Below are 16,253 nucleotides of genomic sequence, written 5' to 3' on the forward strand. Positions count from 1 at the left end.
CTGCTGCTGCTGCTTCTGGAAACTGGAGCAGTCTCCAGCCTAGAGACTAAGGACAGCGGTGAGGAAACACTGCTCCGCCACAGCCAATCAACAAGCAGCTCCGAGGCCCTGATTTGCATGGCCCACCGCCCTCAGCGCTTCCCACTTCTCAGCGCTAGGGGGAGCTGCCTGTACACACAGCGAGAGGAAAGGCTGGGGGAAGAGGGCGTGTCTTCAGCCAATCAGGTCTTTCCAGAGTCTCAACGTTCCAAACCCTATACATTGTTACATGCTGTGGAATGCCAACTAGTCACCTCAATTTTTGATAATATTTAAAAGGATTTTTTTAAACTTTACACCATGTAAAAGAGATTTAATAAAAACTGTCTTTCAATCAACATAATTTTGCTGATGTATAGTGATCAGAAGTTGCTTTAAAATACAGTTTAAAAAAATAAATATTTCTGTCCATGGTTAACATTTCATTTCTAAAAAAATAAACCAGCATTTTCAGTTATTTAATGAAAAGTGCCTTTGCCAACATTTCTGCCGAAGTGTAATAAGAAAGTATTTTTAAAATCAGCATTCCTGATGGTGTTTTAATGTAGTAAGTTGTGAAAAAGTCAACATTCTTACTGTTTACTGGAAAACATTTAAAAATATTTTCTTTGTTTAATAAAATGTTTTACTACTACTAACAAAATGCCACTTAATATTTAGATCATTTTTCTTATTATTCATGTAGTACTTCTATATAAACACCATTCCACAGAAAATAAAAAAGACAAGTCCTTGTCTTAAAGAGTTCCCAGTCGAAGGGCCCAGTCTGGCTCCAACTGAAGTCAGTGGCCAAACTCCACAGAAGCAAGGTAGGGTCCTAAACCAGCCACATACTGGGGACAACAATTAGGTTCTAAGGGCTGCAGCCTAGCGAACACTTAAGCATGTGAGAAACTTTACTCATGTGAGTAGTTTCACTGAGGTCAAGAGATCTAATGATGTGAGTAAAGTTACTCATGTTTGGAAGACTGGAGCTTAAAATCATGAAGGGATAATGATGAAATCAACAGATTTCTAGAGAGCCTGATCCTGTTATAATGCTGAATGTTTTCAATTCCACTGAAGTTAACAGGTTGATAGAAAGTGATTCTTGCAGGATCAGGCTCTTAGGGCTGTGTCTTAGCTGACCTCAGTAGTAGGTCGTGCCTTAGGAGAGGAAAGGGAAGGAAAGGGACCCAAAAAAGGATGCATCTGACTAAGCGGGTGTTCACCCACAAAAGCTCGTGCTCCAATATGTCTGTTTGTCTATTGTGGACTGAAATCCTTCATTTATCCAGACAGGGCCAATGGAGCAATAGTCATGCAAACTTCCTCATCTCTCCCAAGTGATGCACTTTAGCCCTGATCAGGAGGGACCGCCTCTGTGGGTGAGGCAGAGGCGAGACCTTGGTGCTACACAAAAACAATAATTGTGCCAGGTTTAATATCTAAAATATTTCACAGAAACACCTGCCATCCATGAGGCCACACACCCCAATACATGCCACACACACACACTCACCATAAATGTGCCCATACACTCACCACGCACATGTGCACTCATCCATATATATAACACATACACCAAGCACATGCACATGTATACAGTCATAGACTTTAAGGTCAGAAGGGATCATTATGATCATCTAGTCTAACCTCCTGCACAACGTAGGCCACAGAATCTCACCTAACCACTCCTGTATCAAACCTGTGTCTGAGCCACTGAAGTCCTCAAATCATGGTTTAAAGACTTCAAGGTGCAGAGAATCTGCCAGCAAGTGACCGGTCATAGACACAATCACTCACACCATGCCATGTGTGCATATATCCACATCCACACTGCAAAAGCATGTACATGTCACACACATTAATTAATACACTATGCACACACTCCTTTGCATGCACTCACATACATGCTACACCCCCACATACATATTATAGATGCAAGTGCGAACACACCATACATGTGGATGCACCCACAAAGAGACCAAACACATACATACACTATACACGTATATGCACACCAAACAGATGCACAGATAAACTACACTACAGTCAAACACATCTCAGTGATATATTTTCATGGCACTCTCAGCATTACACTGTTTTGTGACTTCCATGACATCACGGCTCCTACACTTCAGTAAAGTACATTGGCAATGTTGTCTCTCCACTATCAGCCTAAAGGCACTAATGACCTCCTCAGTCGCATTGCAGCTTTTTGGAAGCATCTGAATGAGCAGGCATTCCTCCCATATCCTGTCTCTATTCATGAAGATTCCCATGTGAATTGCCTGCCTTTTGCATCTCTCCCAACCATATGACAGTCAGCACACTTGCTTTACAGGTGTTTTTCCTCTGGAATTCTCTGCTTCCTGCTGCTGCATGATTTAATGATTATTAATGACATCTGTAGTTCTGCCTGTGAATGCTAGGGGAAGTAGATCTCGGACTTCAGGGCTTTAGCTGATTGTCATGGGGTTCAGGAGGGATTTTTTTCACCCATTTTCATCTTCTCACAATTGAATTGTCTCGTTGTTTTTCTGAAAGGAGTTCATCTACTGGCAATCCTCATCAATTGACAAAAGGACAGAAAATCTAGCAGCACAGAAATCTCCTAAGGGCAATCAGCAGGAGAAGGAAAGGACTTAGAGTAGACTCATGCCTGGTCTACAGCTAAAACTTAGGTCAATCTAGCTACACTGCAAAATTTTACACCCTGTGTGATATAACTAGGTCAACCTAACCCCTGGCATAAACGCAGCTAGGGAGATGGAAAAATTCTTCCATCAACCAAGCTACCGCCTTTTGGAGAAGTGGATTACCTACATCGATGAAGAAACTCCTTCCAAACTCTTTTTAATTTTGTTTTTTTTTAAGAACAAAGTATTTGTTTTTGGTTCATAAATCACAATCTGTAGTTTGCAACACCAAAAGCATGCAATGTGTGACCCCCTTCTTATCTGAGGAATTGAGGGATAATAGAAATGAAGCAAGTAGAATATTGTAAGCATTTCAAGCATATACTTCAGACTGAATTTCATTACCTAGCTTTTTCACCAGTACATCTCAAAGTTCTTTATGAAGGAGGTCAGTATCATTATCCCCATTTTACAGATGGGAAAACTGAGGCATAGAGAAGTAAGCAATTTACCCAAGTAGTCCAGGGAAGAGCTAGGACCAGAATTCACACCGCCACTATTCCAGACTAGGTCTCGATATGCTAGGCCATAGTGCAGAAATGAAGATGCTTCTATAGCAGCAACATAAAATCTGTGAGCAGGAAGGGACTGTGTTTGTCTATTTCCATTCTCCCCTGGCAGCAGTAGTGAATTAGCTTTGGTGCTCTGGCATAAGTGGGCACAGCGCCTGCTGATTTCACTGGGAATTGTACCTGCCTAACCAAGGCTGAATTTAAAATCTCACTGAACCATACACATTGCAACAAACAAAGCAAAAGCAAATCATTCATTCCAACAGGGAGAGACTTTAAAAGTGATTTGGAAATGGACACAAAAAGATGGAGTTTCCATTGGATAAGTGCAATTTGGCAGGTCTGGGAAGCACATAGGAATGAAGGCACAGAACTCACTCAGTGGCAGTAATGGGGTCATGGTAAAATACCTCCTTGGACTGGACATTGCATAAAGCCTTATCTACATGGGAAAGATTTGAATCTAAGGTGTGAATTTAAACTGGTATTGTTATACAACCCCCCTTGTAAACACTTTTATTCCAGTTTAAGAGAGTGTGTGTGTGTGTATAATATCTCTATTTGTACAATGGTATAATTGGTAAAACTTTCCCATAGACAAGGCCTAAGGCTTTCTTTCAAGGAGACAGAGAAGCAAACAAGCTGGTGGGGGAGTTGTTATGTCAAATGGTGTAGGAAGAGACTTGAGTAGCTAGGGAGTTTTCACCTCTGGTATTAAAAACAATGGTCCAGTTAAAGTCCTCTGAACAAAAAGTAAAACCTTGAAATGTATTTATCATGCACTCTCCTCCGAAGTGCAACAACAGAAAGGAGTTTTTGGAACATGACACTAGAATGAGGAATCCAAGGCAGCTCAGCCTTCCTTCGTGATGTTTACACAAGGATGGGGATGGGAGGGAAACAAAGAGGAAATGAAACGTTTTGTTCTTTATTAGCATTTTATCAAAAATGGATAAAGGGCTTTAACATCTTTAAGACTTGGTTATTAGCTCATATTACAGGAATGGTTCCATTTACAGATGGAAACCCTACAACTGCTAGGTGGAGGGGTTAGTATAGGCCCAAGGGTGTGCAAAGTTTGCAATCATATATTTGATCTGCCTCAGCTTTGGTCATGGTCATTTTTGTTTATCATCTGTGCATCACAATGGGAATTTAAGCTAATCTACCAACGTTTGGCCAGGTCCTCAGGTAATTGCTACTACTCAATTGACCTGGAGATATAACAGCTTTACATCAGCTGAAGATCTGGCCCAAAAGGTTAAAGGGCAAAAAGGTCAGTCATCTTTTTCTTACAGTTTCACTAGTGGCATTTTTTGGGTCATATTGCTCAAACACACACACAGAAGTAATATTGTTAAAATGCATGCACGCACTGGTCAATCACACACCAACAAAACAAAAACTGAGCTACGTGGTGCCATTTTTACAGTTACTTGTCATTTTTGGATCAGTTATGTTCCTTAAAGGCACACACACATACAAAACTCACATCACAATAAAACAAACACACATGCATGGGTCATCTAACTCAGACACATGCAAGTGCACACGCATACACACCTCACATCACTCAGACATGGTTATATACGGGCCATTTTACAGAAACCCACTCACTGATTATATCAAACATTCCTTTTCTCCATCCTTTCCCCATCCTCTAATCCCTAACTTGGGCATCCAGCACTTTTTCCTCTTTCAATACTTTCCTGCCTTTTGTTCTCTTGATAATATTTTAGGTTCAGAAAAGAAAAAAAGCGGTGGGTGAAGGGGAGAAATGGTTGTGGAGATTGTGACTCAATTTTCATGTGAGGAAACTTTGGCAGTTTATTGGAAAAACTATTTCCTTTAAATCAATACTTAAAAGTATCAAAGTTCACATTCCAGAATACTGGGTATGGTTTGTCCAGAAGTCTTGCAGTGAGTTTATCAGGTTTAGATTCCGTAAATACTAAGGATTAGATTTTATCAGTAAATGTCAGCAAACATTGTCCAAAGAGCCATGAATTTGAGGGGCCTACTTTTCTGAGTGCTCCTTTTGAGTCTGCTGGTAAACAGCACAGAGAGACAAAAAAGGAGTAGAAGCAGGCGAGGAAAATCACGGTTGCCCAGCAGAGCAAGATAACAAAAAACCCCTTTTGGAGAATGAGCATAAGACACTATGATTAAAAGAAGTTAGGCTTCTAACTTCTACTGAGGATCCTAACTTCTATGGAAATCTTTGGAGGATTCAGCCCTTATTGTCTGTCAGGCAAGCTACTATCCTTCACTTAAAAATCTTGTGTTCATTTTTAAACAAAGATGGTTGAGCCAGAGTCCCCAGTTCTGAAAGTCACAACTGCCACCGCGTATTCCCTGCACATGTAACAGCAATATCATCCTCCAGATCTGATTTTCCCCTCGCCAGAATGAATTACCATCTCATAGATGAGAATTTACTCAGAGGGGAAATAGAAATCATTGTTTTAACAATAAAACAAGCAATTCAACCCTGCTCCCCAATTTCATCAGCGAGAAGAACCAGGCCTCTGGCACTACCCTTCCAGCGAGATCTCACAGACTGTTTCATTCTCTGTTTAGTTCTCCATGGTTTTGTTGGTTTCATCATTTTCCTTCCTCTCTCGCTTTGCATCACTTCACTTTCCCATCCCTCACCCTGTGTTCTTCTCACACAGTCAGTCCTGCAGCCTATTGGCTGTTCCTCACTGCCTGTTCCCCGACTCCCTGTCCTGCTCCAGGGGGTCAAACTGCTGAACCAACACTTCTTTCAGGTTCCTTCTCTCTCCAGCTGCCCACTCCCAGCTGTCCAGTTCTGACTGTCACCATCCAATTGTCCATTTCCAGCAGTCACTCTCAGCTCCCCAGACCGTACTGACATTCCCAGTCCCAATTGTCAGTCACTCCACATTTCCAGCTGTCCACTTCCCAACTGCCAGGAAAGCCTCCAAAGCCTTCTAATCATGATATTGCTCCTCTTCTTTTATCAAAGTGACTGACAACATCCCGGAATATTGTGGACAAAGCTGAATTTGGCCCATAGTGTTTTGAAATCATGCTCCTTCAAACCATCACAGACGAAGAGCTGCCCTGCGTATTGTGTTTAAATGCTAAAGAGAGATTTGCATTTACAGATACAAATAAACTCCTGAATTGTTCCATCATCAGTTTGATGTACACACTTCCATAGGTGCTGGAACTAGGGCTTCTGGCACACCCCCTGGCTTGAAGTGGTTTCCCTCATATACTGGGTTTACAGTTTGGTGTAATGGCTCTCAGCACCCCTACTATACAAATTGTTCCAGCACCCCTGTACACTTCTGCTTCTAATTATCCCCATTCCTTAATTAATTCCCTATTCATGAGTGACATCACCTGCTTCACTATGCCTACACTCTTGCAGTACACCATGCAAGATTCCCTGGACAATTATGTTCCCTTTGCTCTGGCCTGGGAGAGTGACAACTAATTGTATCTCCCCAGCAGGAACAGAGTTGATGTAGTGGCTCCTACATCATTTCCTTCATGTGTAAGAAAGGTCAGAGCATGTTTTTCTATGATTATCCTGAGCTGGTGGACAGTCCCACCCAAGATGCTCTAACCCAGGGATAGGCAACCTATGGCACATGTGCCAAAGGCAGCACGCAAGCTGATTTTCAGTGGCACTCACACTGTGTGGGTCCTGGTCACCAGTCCAGGGGGCTCTGCATTTTAATTTAATTTTAAATGAAGCTTCTTAAACATTTTAGAAACCTATTTACTTTACATACAACAATAGTTTAGTTATATATTATAGACTTATAGATAGAGACCTTCTAAAACCGTTAAAATGTATTACTGGCACACAAAACCTTAAATTAGAGTGAATAAATGAAGACTTGGCTCACCACTTCTGAAAGGTTGCTGACCCCTGCTCTAACCTTTAGCAAGACCAGGCTTGGGGAAAGGGAAAGCTGAGCAAAGTGACTTGCGCCCTGGTAGCCTTTCTTCTGCTGCATCAACTGGATCTCAGCTGCAACAGAAAATCTGGCCACTTATTTTATTATAGTAGTTATGATCCAAAAAGTGACTAAAAACAGCAACCTCTTACTCCACAGATCTGGTGTCTCTGTGCTAATCGACTTACTTTACTGAACAAACCAAGTTGATTCATGTTTAGCCCTATAAGACGTGTTAGATCTGAACCACTAAAGGGCGACTGGTATACATTTAGGTCTGGCTAATGTAACTGCAACAGAATTGCCAGATAAGATGTATTACAAAATATTTATTATTACTGAAATGTGTGGACAGAACCCATTTTGACATTCTGATTCCAGGCTGAATTTGCAGTAGTGGATGTTAGAAAAAAAATCTTACTTGTAAATTAAAGATGTATAATATGGAATCATAGAAACACCAAAAAACAAAAGTAAACAGGTAAAAAAAATGGAGCCACATGATGCCATTTTTCCAATGACTAGTCTCTATTTGGATCGAGACTGCCCCACCCCACAAAAAGTCCATGTTTTGAGTTTTTCCAAGTCCCAAATGACACGCTTACTACAGCAGCAAAGTTAACACGAAAGAGCAGTAGAACCTGGTAAAACAAGAGAAGGGTGAGTGTGCAGGCAGGCCTTGGGAGAGAACTTGGGGCTCGGTGTCCCAGAAGTCCCCCTCCCATGTCATCCCAGTGACAGACAGTGCAGAAGCCCCCCCGAGCTCCGCTGTGGGTACAACTGTCCCCTGGTTCCCCAACCTCTCTCACCAGCCCTAGGCACACCTGTGCATGCACGAATGTCCGTGTGCACAAATGTGTAAGAGCACGCGTGTGCAAATCTACATGTGCGTGCACGGTTAGGTCTGTGTGGGTGACACAGAGCTGCACTGACTCCATGCGCTTAGCAGCCCTGCCTGTGTGGGGGCCTGCCCTGCTCGTACCCGGCGCGTGCTGCAAGACATTAGCCACAACTGTCATGTTGCAAGCGCGAGCGGAATACGCATGCGCAGACAGAGGCGCGCGGCCGGCCGCTGTTTAAAGCGGACTCGCCCCCAAATACCCTGGATCTCGCGACATCCTGCGATGACGTTAGCCCCGCCCAGGTACACAGGCGAAACCCAATAGGCGGCAAAGCCGTCACGTGACGGCGCTGGGTCGCAGAGGGGGAGGCTAATCATGTGACGAAGGGCAGGCGGCGGATAGTGCAACACAGTCACGTGGCAGGTGTGAGGGGAGGCCCGCCCCCGAGGTCACGTGTCTCTTTCCGGGCGGCGGCAGCTGGTGCCTGCGAGGCGCATGTGCAGGCGGCCGCGCCGAGAGGAGCGCTGGGCTGCAGCTGCGGCGCGCGGCGGCCGCTCCCTGGCAGTGTTTGCTAAGATGGCGGACTTCCTGCCGTCCCGCTCCGCGCTGTCGGGCTGCTTCCCCGGCTGCCTGCTGACCAGCACCGAGGCCGAGCAGCAGCGCAAGTCCAAGGAGATCGACAAGTGCCTGAACCGCGAGAAGACCTACGTGAAGCGCCTCGTCAAGATCCTGCTGCTGGGCGCGGGCGAGAGCGGCAAGTCCACCTTCCTCAAGCAGATGCGGATCATCCACGGGCAGGACTGGGACCGGATGGCCCGCGAGGAGTTCCGCGCCACCATCTACAGCAACGTGATCAAAGGTGGGCCCGGGGCCGGGGCGCGGCCGCTGGGCTTGTTTGGGCCGGGATAGGGGGCGGGGCTGGGGACCGGCGACTGGCCTCCCGGGACGCTGGCCCGGTGTCGGCAGTAGTGTCAGATGGCGGGAGGAGGGAGGTCTGAGGGGCGGCGGGGGGAGTGGGCGCTGGGGCATTGTCTTGGGGGAGGGGACGAGAGGGGGGAATGGCCCGCAGGCGAGGGCGGGGTAGGGGGGGGGGGGGGGGTGGGGGGGGGGGGGGTGGGGTGGTGGGGGGTGAAGTAATTGGTCTCCAGGTGGGCGGGGGGAGAAGAGCACGCGGGGCTGTGCCGAGGGCGTGTTGCGGGGGGAGGGGGTGAGAGAGAAAGCATGGGCGGGTATGGACCCTGAGGGAGGAAGGTGGGGGTAAGAGAGGATGGTGTGGGGAGGCGTGGCCTCAGGGAGGGGGGTCTTGAAAGCACGAGGTGTGGAGCGGGGCAAGAGAGTATGGATCGTGGGGGGACATAGCCCAGGGGGAGAGGGGATGAGAGCATCAGAGTGGGGCAGGGGAGGTAGAGAGTGGGTGGGGCACAGAAACCCCACCTCTTCCGGGGATCATGAAGAGTCTATTACCTTCCTCAGACGTGTCCAAGGAGCAGCCCTGTCTCCTGCCGTCTGATCATTTTCTGCCTGATGGGCTTGGTTTTATTTCAATCACTTCACACTTTTATACAACCCAGCACTAGTTTATGTAATAAGCACTGAGGGGAGAGTCTCCGAACTGGCGGGCCACCCTACAGGAAGTAGAGGAAGCCTGGGCTGCAACCAGTGACAGACTCTGATGTGAGGTCGGGTATTGAGGGATTCTAGCTTATCGTGCAGTATTTTCCTAGCTTTATTCATCGAAAACACATACAGAAAAATTTCGTTCAGACAGATTTCAGCTTCACCACTTCCTAGTAAGGTATCCCAGTGTGATAAGTCATGGAAAGGAGGAAACAGTGCACTTGAAAGTTTAGATATACATATAGATATACATATCTATCTACCAATAGATAGATAGATAGATAGCTAAAGAGAAGTGTCCTGTATTTGTGGAGAGGGATTTGCATATCAAATTGATTTAGTAGAAGCTGCATTGCTATAAATGTGGAAACTTAGACTGACCTAGAGAAACCCACGTATTCATCCCATTCTGTGCCCTCTCCAGAGCCAGAGTGCCATAACTGAGATGTGCATGTGACTTAAATGAGTGTGTCTGATGATTGCTGTCATCCTTTTATTTTTTTCTTACCCCAGCCCCTCTAAATTTTTATCTTCATCTCATTTTCAGATTAGACTATAAAGTTTTCAAGGCAGACACCAGGGATAAGATTTTCAAAATATATAAGTGATATAAGAGTCTTAAATTCCATTTTCAAAGTGTGCCTTTGATTTAGGAGTTAAGTTCCATTGACTTTCAGTAAAACTGGACTATAAGTCTAAAAGTCACCGTTGAAAAAGGGACCTAGACTCCTAAAATAATTACTCAGTTGAAAATTTTACCCCTAGCGTTTGTTCCATCAAGTGCCTAGTATGTGTTCAGGAGCTGCAAACAGTAAATAATAATGCTTTCCCTTACCCTGAGCAAATATGTGTTGGGCAGATGCTCGGGGCAGAGTTCTATTTGTAAATTCAGGTGGTTCTGCTGCTGTAAAACAGTATGCAAAGGATTGCAGGTGAATGTTCTAATACTTTAATTTTCTTTCCATTTGCCAATCTGGAAGGTATGGTTAAGTATTACCTGAAGAGAATGAACATTTTAAAAATAGTTTGTATATCGCCCTCATGATAAAATTAGACATTTTTCTTAAAGTGGTTCTCGCATCAAGATATTTTGATCCCATGTGCCTGTCCTGTACTTGCATCACCATGCTGATTTCCTCTTTTCATACTTTCTCCTATCTATATCAGTAAATCTAATGGTAGCATAATCCCTCGGTCATGTTATTTTTTTCTTCTTCTGCTGCATAGATGGATTTTAAAAGGTCAAATATTAAACTAGTTTAAATTGCTTAATTCACTTTTCTTCTCTAAGAATTCATCAGAGTAAAAAGTAAGAGTAGGGAAATACTGTGTGTATAATGGTACTAAACATGATTATTGTGTAAATTTAATCAAATCAGAGTATCTTTAAGAACAGACATTTACATTTTATGAAGTGTTGATTAATGTCGCATTGGTAAATGTGTTTACTAACTGTATCCCTAAAATCTATAATTTCAATGTTGCTACTGTCTTTAGGCATAACTAAATTTGTTTTGGAACAAATTGATACATTAAACTTCAGTAAGTCAGCAGGAGCAAGTGGTATTCACCCAAGCGTTCTGAAGGAACTCAGATATGAAATTATAAACTACTAATTGTGGTATATATTGTTTACATCAGCCTCACATGACTGGAGGATAGATAATGTAATCCCAATTTTTTAAAAAGGCTACAAAGGTGATCCTGGCAATTAAAGGCCTGTAAGCTTAACTTCAGTACCAGACATATTGACTGTAATAAAGAACAGAATTATCAGATATATAGATGACTCTTCCTCAACATATTGTGTTCATCGCAGCTTTTGTTAAGGGAAATCATACTTCACCAATCTATTAGATTTCTTGAAGGGAGTCAAAAAGCATATGGAGAAGAGTGATCGAGTTGATATCTTGTCCTTGGATTTTTCAGAAAGCCTTTGACAATGTTCCATAACAGAGGCTCTCAAGCGAGGTAATTTGTCATGAGATGAGGGAAAGTCCTCTCAGGATCGATAACTGGCTAAAAGATAGGAAACAAAGAGTAGGTATAAATGTTCACTTTTCACAATGGACATATGTAAATAGTGGGGACCCTCAAGGATCTGTACTGGGACCAGTGCTGTTCAACATATTCATAAATTATCTGAAAAAGGGAGTAAACGGTGAGGTGGCAAAATTTGCAGATTATACAAATTTACTCAAGATAGTTGCATCCAAAGCTGAATGCAGAGAGTTACAAAGCGATCTCATTAAACTGGGTTACTGGGCAAGAAAGTGCAGATGAAATTTAGTGTTGAGTACAAAGTAATGCGTGGTGAAAAACATAATCCCCCAATTATACATAGAAAATGATAGTATCTGTCTTACCGGTTATCATTCAAGGAAGAGATCTTGGAGTCTTCATTGTTAGGTCTCTGAAAGCATCTGTACAGCAGCAATCAAAAAAACTAACAATGTTAGGAACCATTAAGAAAGAGATAAGACACAGTATCATAATGCCACTATAAATCCATAGTACTCTGACGCCTTGAATGCTGCATGCAGATCTGGTTGCCCGATCTCAAAAAATGTGTTGGAACTGGAAATAGTACACAGAAGGACAACAGAAATTATTAGGGCTATAGAACAGCTTCCATATTAGGAGAAATTAAAAAGATTGGGACTGTTCAGTTTGGAAAAGAGCCAACTGAGGAAGGATGCGATAGAGGTCTATAAAATCATGAATGGTGTGGAGAAAATGAATAAGGACATTATTTACCTCTTCACATAACACAGGAACCAAAGGTCCCCCAGTCAAATTAATAGTCAGCAGGTTTAAAACAAGCATAAGGAAGTACTTCTTAACACAGCCCACAGTCAACCTGTAGAACTCCTTTCCAGTGGATGTTGTGAAGGCCAAAAGTATAATTGGGTACAAAAAAGAATTAGATAAATTCATGGAGGATAGTATCAGCGGGGTAACTGTGTTTGTTGCTTTTTACAGATCCAGACTAAGAGTCCTGTAGCACCTTATAGACTAACAGATGTACTGGAGCATAAGCTTTCGTGGGTGAATAACCACTTTGTCAAGATAGGAGGATAGGTCCATCAGTGGCTGTTAGCTAAGATGATGAGCGATGCAACCCCATACTCTGGGTGTCCCTAACCTTCTGACTTTCAGAATCTGGAACTGGACAACAGAGGGTGGATTATTGTTCTGTTTCTTCTGATAATTGTTCTGTTCTTTCTCTCCAAAGCATCTGGCATTCGCCACTGCTGCAGGACAAGATATTGGCCTATATGGGCCATTGGTCTGACCTGTATGGCTGTTATTAGGTTCTTATTTACCAAGTGTATTACAATATATGGAAACAAGGAGATGCCTTAAAGCAGGATACTAGAGACTTCATTGTATTCTGAAATGGTGCTTAGCATAACTAATTTATAGGCCTGAAATCTTGGGTTCGTGCCAGGTAAAGTCAGCTGCCATAAACTGGCTTCAGAGTTTTGACAAGTGACAAATAGGCCTTGTAAAGTGATGAAGTGGGTTAAGTAATATCTTTTACTGGACCAATTTCTGTTGGTGAGAGAAACAAGCTTTAAAGCTTGTAGAGCTCTTTTTCAGGTCTGGGAAACTAACTCCGTGTCTCTTGTTTCTCTCTGACAGAATTTGGCCCAATAAAAGAGGGTTACCTCACCCAAGTTGTTTCTAATATCCCGGGACCAACATGGCTACAATGCTGCATACAAATAGGCCTTGTGACATTTTTCATTTGCCAGCTTAGATTGCTTACTCTGTTGTTTAGAATATTGTTTACAATCCATACTATTCATAATACAAGATAAAAAAAATCCTGGTAATAGGAACCTTACATATTGCTGGTTCTGTTCTTCATAAGGATCTTAATATCTGCAATCAGAAAATTGACAGCTATCATATTATCTTGAGATACAGAGCATTAATAGTTAGGATCCCAGCCCTGGAAATATTTACACGTAATGCATACGGTTACATGTGTGTTTAAGTCTTTGCAGGTTCAGGGCCTAGTGTAATGACTAGACATAGCAAATATTGGAAGTATCTAATCATGGCACTTTCCCATTTTTTTTCAAGGTGTGAGAGTCCTTGTAGATGCTCGAGAGAAACTTCATATTCCCTGGGGAGATCCTGACAACCAGAATAATGGGGATAAGATGATGGCTTTTGATACTCGGTCAACAATGGTGGCACAAGGGATGGTGGAGACTCAGGTTTTTTTACAGTACCTTCCAGCAATAAAATCACTGTGGGCAGATAATGGAATCCAGCATGCCTATGACAGACGCAGAGAATTCCAACTGGTAAGCTGTGGCTTTCTTAATACTGTCAGTGACATCTGTATGATGCATTGTTCCTGTATCATTTTTCAGTAAACACTAATTTAAATCTACCTTGTTCAAGCTGTTATCACTGACGTATATCATGAGGCCTACCTAAAATACTAGCCCGTGGAATTGCAGACTAGTTATTGCTTTTACTTTTAACCAAGAAAGCTAGATTGAGCTGAAACAAAACATAAGGAAGTATTAGTCCCCACTTTGTGGATGAGAGAGGTGAAGTTCAGTAAGGTTGACTTGCTCTGAGTCTGTAGCAGACCTAGTAATTGAATCTAGATGGTTTGTCTCATTCCAGTGTCTTAACTGCAAGACCATTCTTCCTCTTCGATGTATTGAAACTTTTTTTAAATGATGTGGAGGGGAGAATTTATACCTAGTATTTTATGTGATTATTCTTCCTTTAAAAAAAAAAAAAAAAAAAGTGGTGGTATACACTTGATTTTTATTAGAAAAAGGGTTTTTAAACCACTCTCTTCTCTATTCCAATCTAAGCAATCTTGCAAGCATTCCCTCTGCGTTTCCTGATTCATTTCATGTGTGTTGTTTTCATGTAATCACCTATTTTGTTGAAGTTCAGCTGGAGATATGGACTTCCAGTTGAATAGCTTGATTCTAGGATGAGTAGATGTTTGTGTGGGATGGCAAAAGAAACACAGGGTGATAACTCATTGGAACTTGCATTTTTAATGTAACTGATGTGGAAAAGAGACAAAATTGTCATATTTGTGTCTTTAAATGAGGAAAAGCCCAGTTCTGACTGAAAATCAAACTCTAACGTATAATAAGATTAAGGTGATTTTTCTAAATAGTGGAAGTTCTGATATAACTTGCAATTAAAAATTGTGCATTTGTAACCTTGATCCCTTCTAAAATACTTTTTAGTATGCAGGTGAATTTGCCTAGTGTTGCATGCTTAGTAACAATGGGCTTCCATGTCTTCACTTGCTAAGTAATAACTATGTAGCTGAGATTGCATTGTGTATCCTGTGTAATTCTCTGATTCATTTTGACTTCAGGGGATTTGGATTTTCAGGTTCACTAGCCATTATGTAAGTAGTTGACAATACATACTCACTAGACACCAAGTTTAAGGACTAGACAATTTTTTTTACTCTCTCAGCCAAATTTAACCTTTCCTCTCCCTCTTTGATTAAAAAAATAAAAATCAAAATTTAAGCTCAGACATCTGTAAAATTTGACTTTTAAAAGTTCCCTCTTAACACTAAAGTGAGAGAGCTAGATGGAACTTTTATCAGGGTGATAAATTTAGCAGAACCATAATCCCACTGTGTAGTTTTAGAAGGGACATTTGGAATGTATAATACTTTAAATTCCAAGCACGATTTGATTTTGGCTCATTTCTAGTGGAATAAATTTAGAGGGGAGAAGATATGTTAACCCATCAATTTCATTCATTTACACCAAGTTTCTCTTGTTACTATTGTGCTTTTAAAGTATTTGCTTTTTGTATTGTATTGGTTGGTATATAAAAAGTTAAACCACTTCAGTCTTGGATACAGGAACTCTATATTTAACTCCTGTATTTAGTATATCTCAGGTGACAAAGTTCTGCTACCTACATTGATATGGTGAAACAAAATGAAAATTCAAAGTGAAAGCTGATACTGTTGGACTAGCCTGTGACAGTGAACTGTTGCAGTACGTAGGGATGTCGGAGCTTGCACTCTTTGGCTTCTGCTGTAGGTAGATTAAGGCTGACATTTTCTTAACTTGATTTTTCACTTGTAGTCTTGTTACAATTTAAAATACACAAACCTAGGTTGTTAATTTCATAGTCTTTCCTCAAATATGGGGGTTATTTTTATGAGCAATAGATCATGATGTCTTCTAAGCTTTTATGGGCTATTGTATACACTGATTTAACATAAGCTGTGTAAATACTTTGTTATAAATATGTATTGGCCTGAGGTTAGACTGGCTTCTAGAGAACGTAAATTGGGTGAATATTCAGGCAGTATGAATATTGTGGACCAGCTTAGTAGCGATGCTATATGAGACTAATTCCTGGCAAATGTGCTGCCTGTGTTATCAGATGTTGGACTGTTGCTGAGGCAAGTGTGATTGGCCTAACAAAGGAAGTTGAAGTGAAACATGGCTCTCTCTTCAGAGAGAATTATAAAGGAGTAGAAGTTTTCCCAGTGCTCAGGATTCTCGTCTGGTGTAGAGATGATATTCCTGATAAAGTATTTACTATGGATGACACAGCCATCTTTAAAAAAAAAAAAAAAAAAAAAGTTAATGAATATGCTCA

General features: G+C 42.0%; 1 protein-coding gene across 1 annotated transcript in view; it reads left to right on the forward strand.

Moving 5' to 3' along the window:
• The first annotated feature begins 8,449 nt into the window (after nt 1–8,449).
• GNA13 (G protein subunit alpha 13) overlaps nt 8,450–16,253 on the forward strand; it is a 44,594-nt gene continuing 36,790 nt past the window's right edge. Inside the window, exons 1-2 of the mRNA XM_032776383.2 lie at nt 8,450–8,868; nt 13,719–13,945. Of these exons, the coding sequence (XP_032632274.1) occupies nt 8,505–8,868; nt 13,719–13,945 (591 nt within the window). The 5' untranslated portion in view covers nt 8,450–8,504. The remainder of the gene's footprint in view (nt 8,869–13,718; nt 13,946–16,253) is intronic.

Source organism: Chelonoidis abingdonii, chromosome 13 (assembly GCF_003597395.2).
Source record: "Chelonoidis abingdonii isolate Lonesome George chromosome 13, CheloAbing_2.0, whole genome shotgun sequence".
Classification (NCBI taxonomy): domain Eukaryota; kingdom Metazoa; phylum Chordata; order Testudines; family Testudinidae; genus Chelonoidis; species Chelonoidis abingdonii.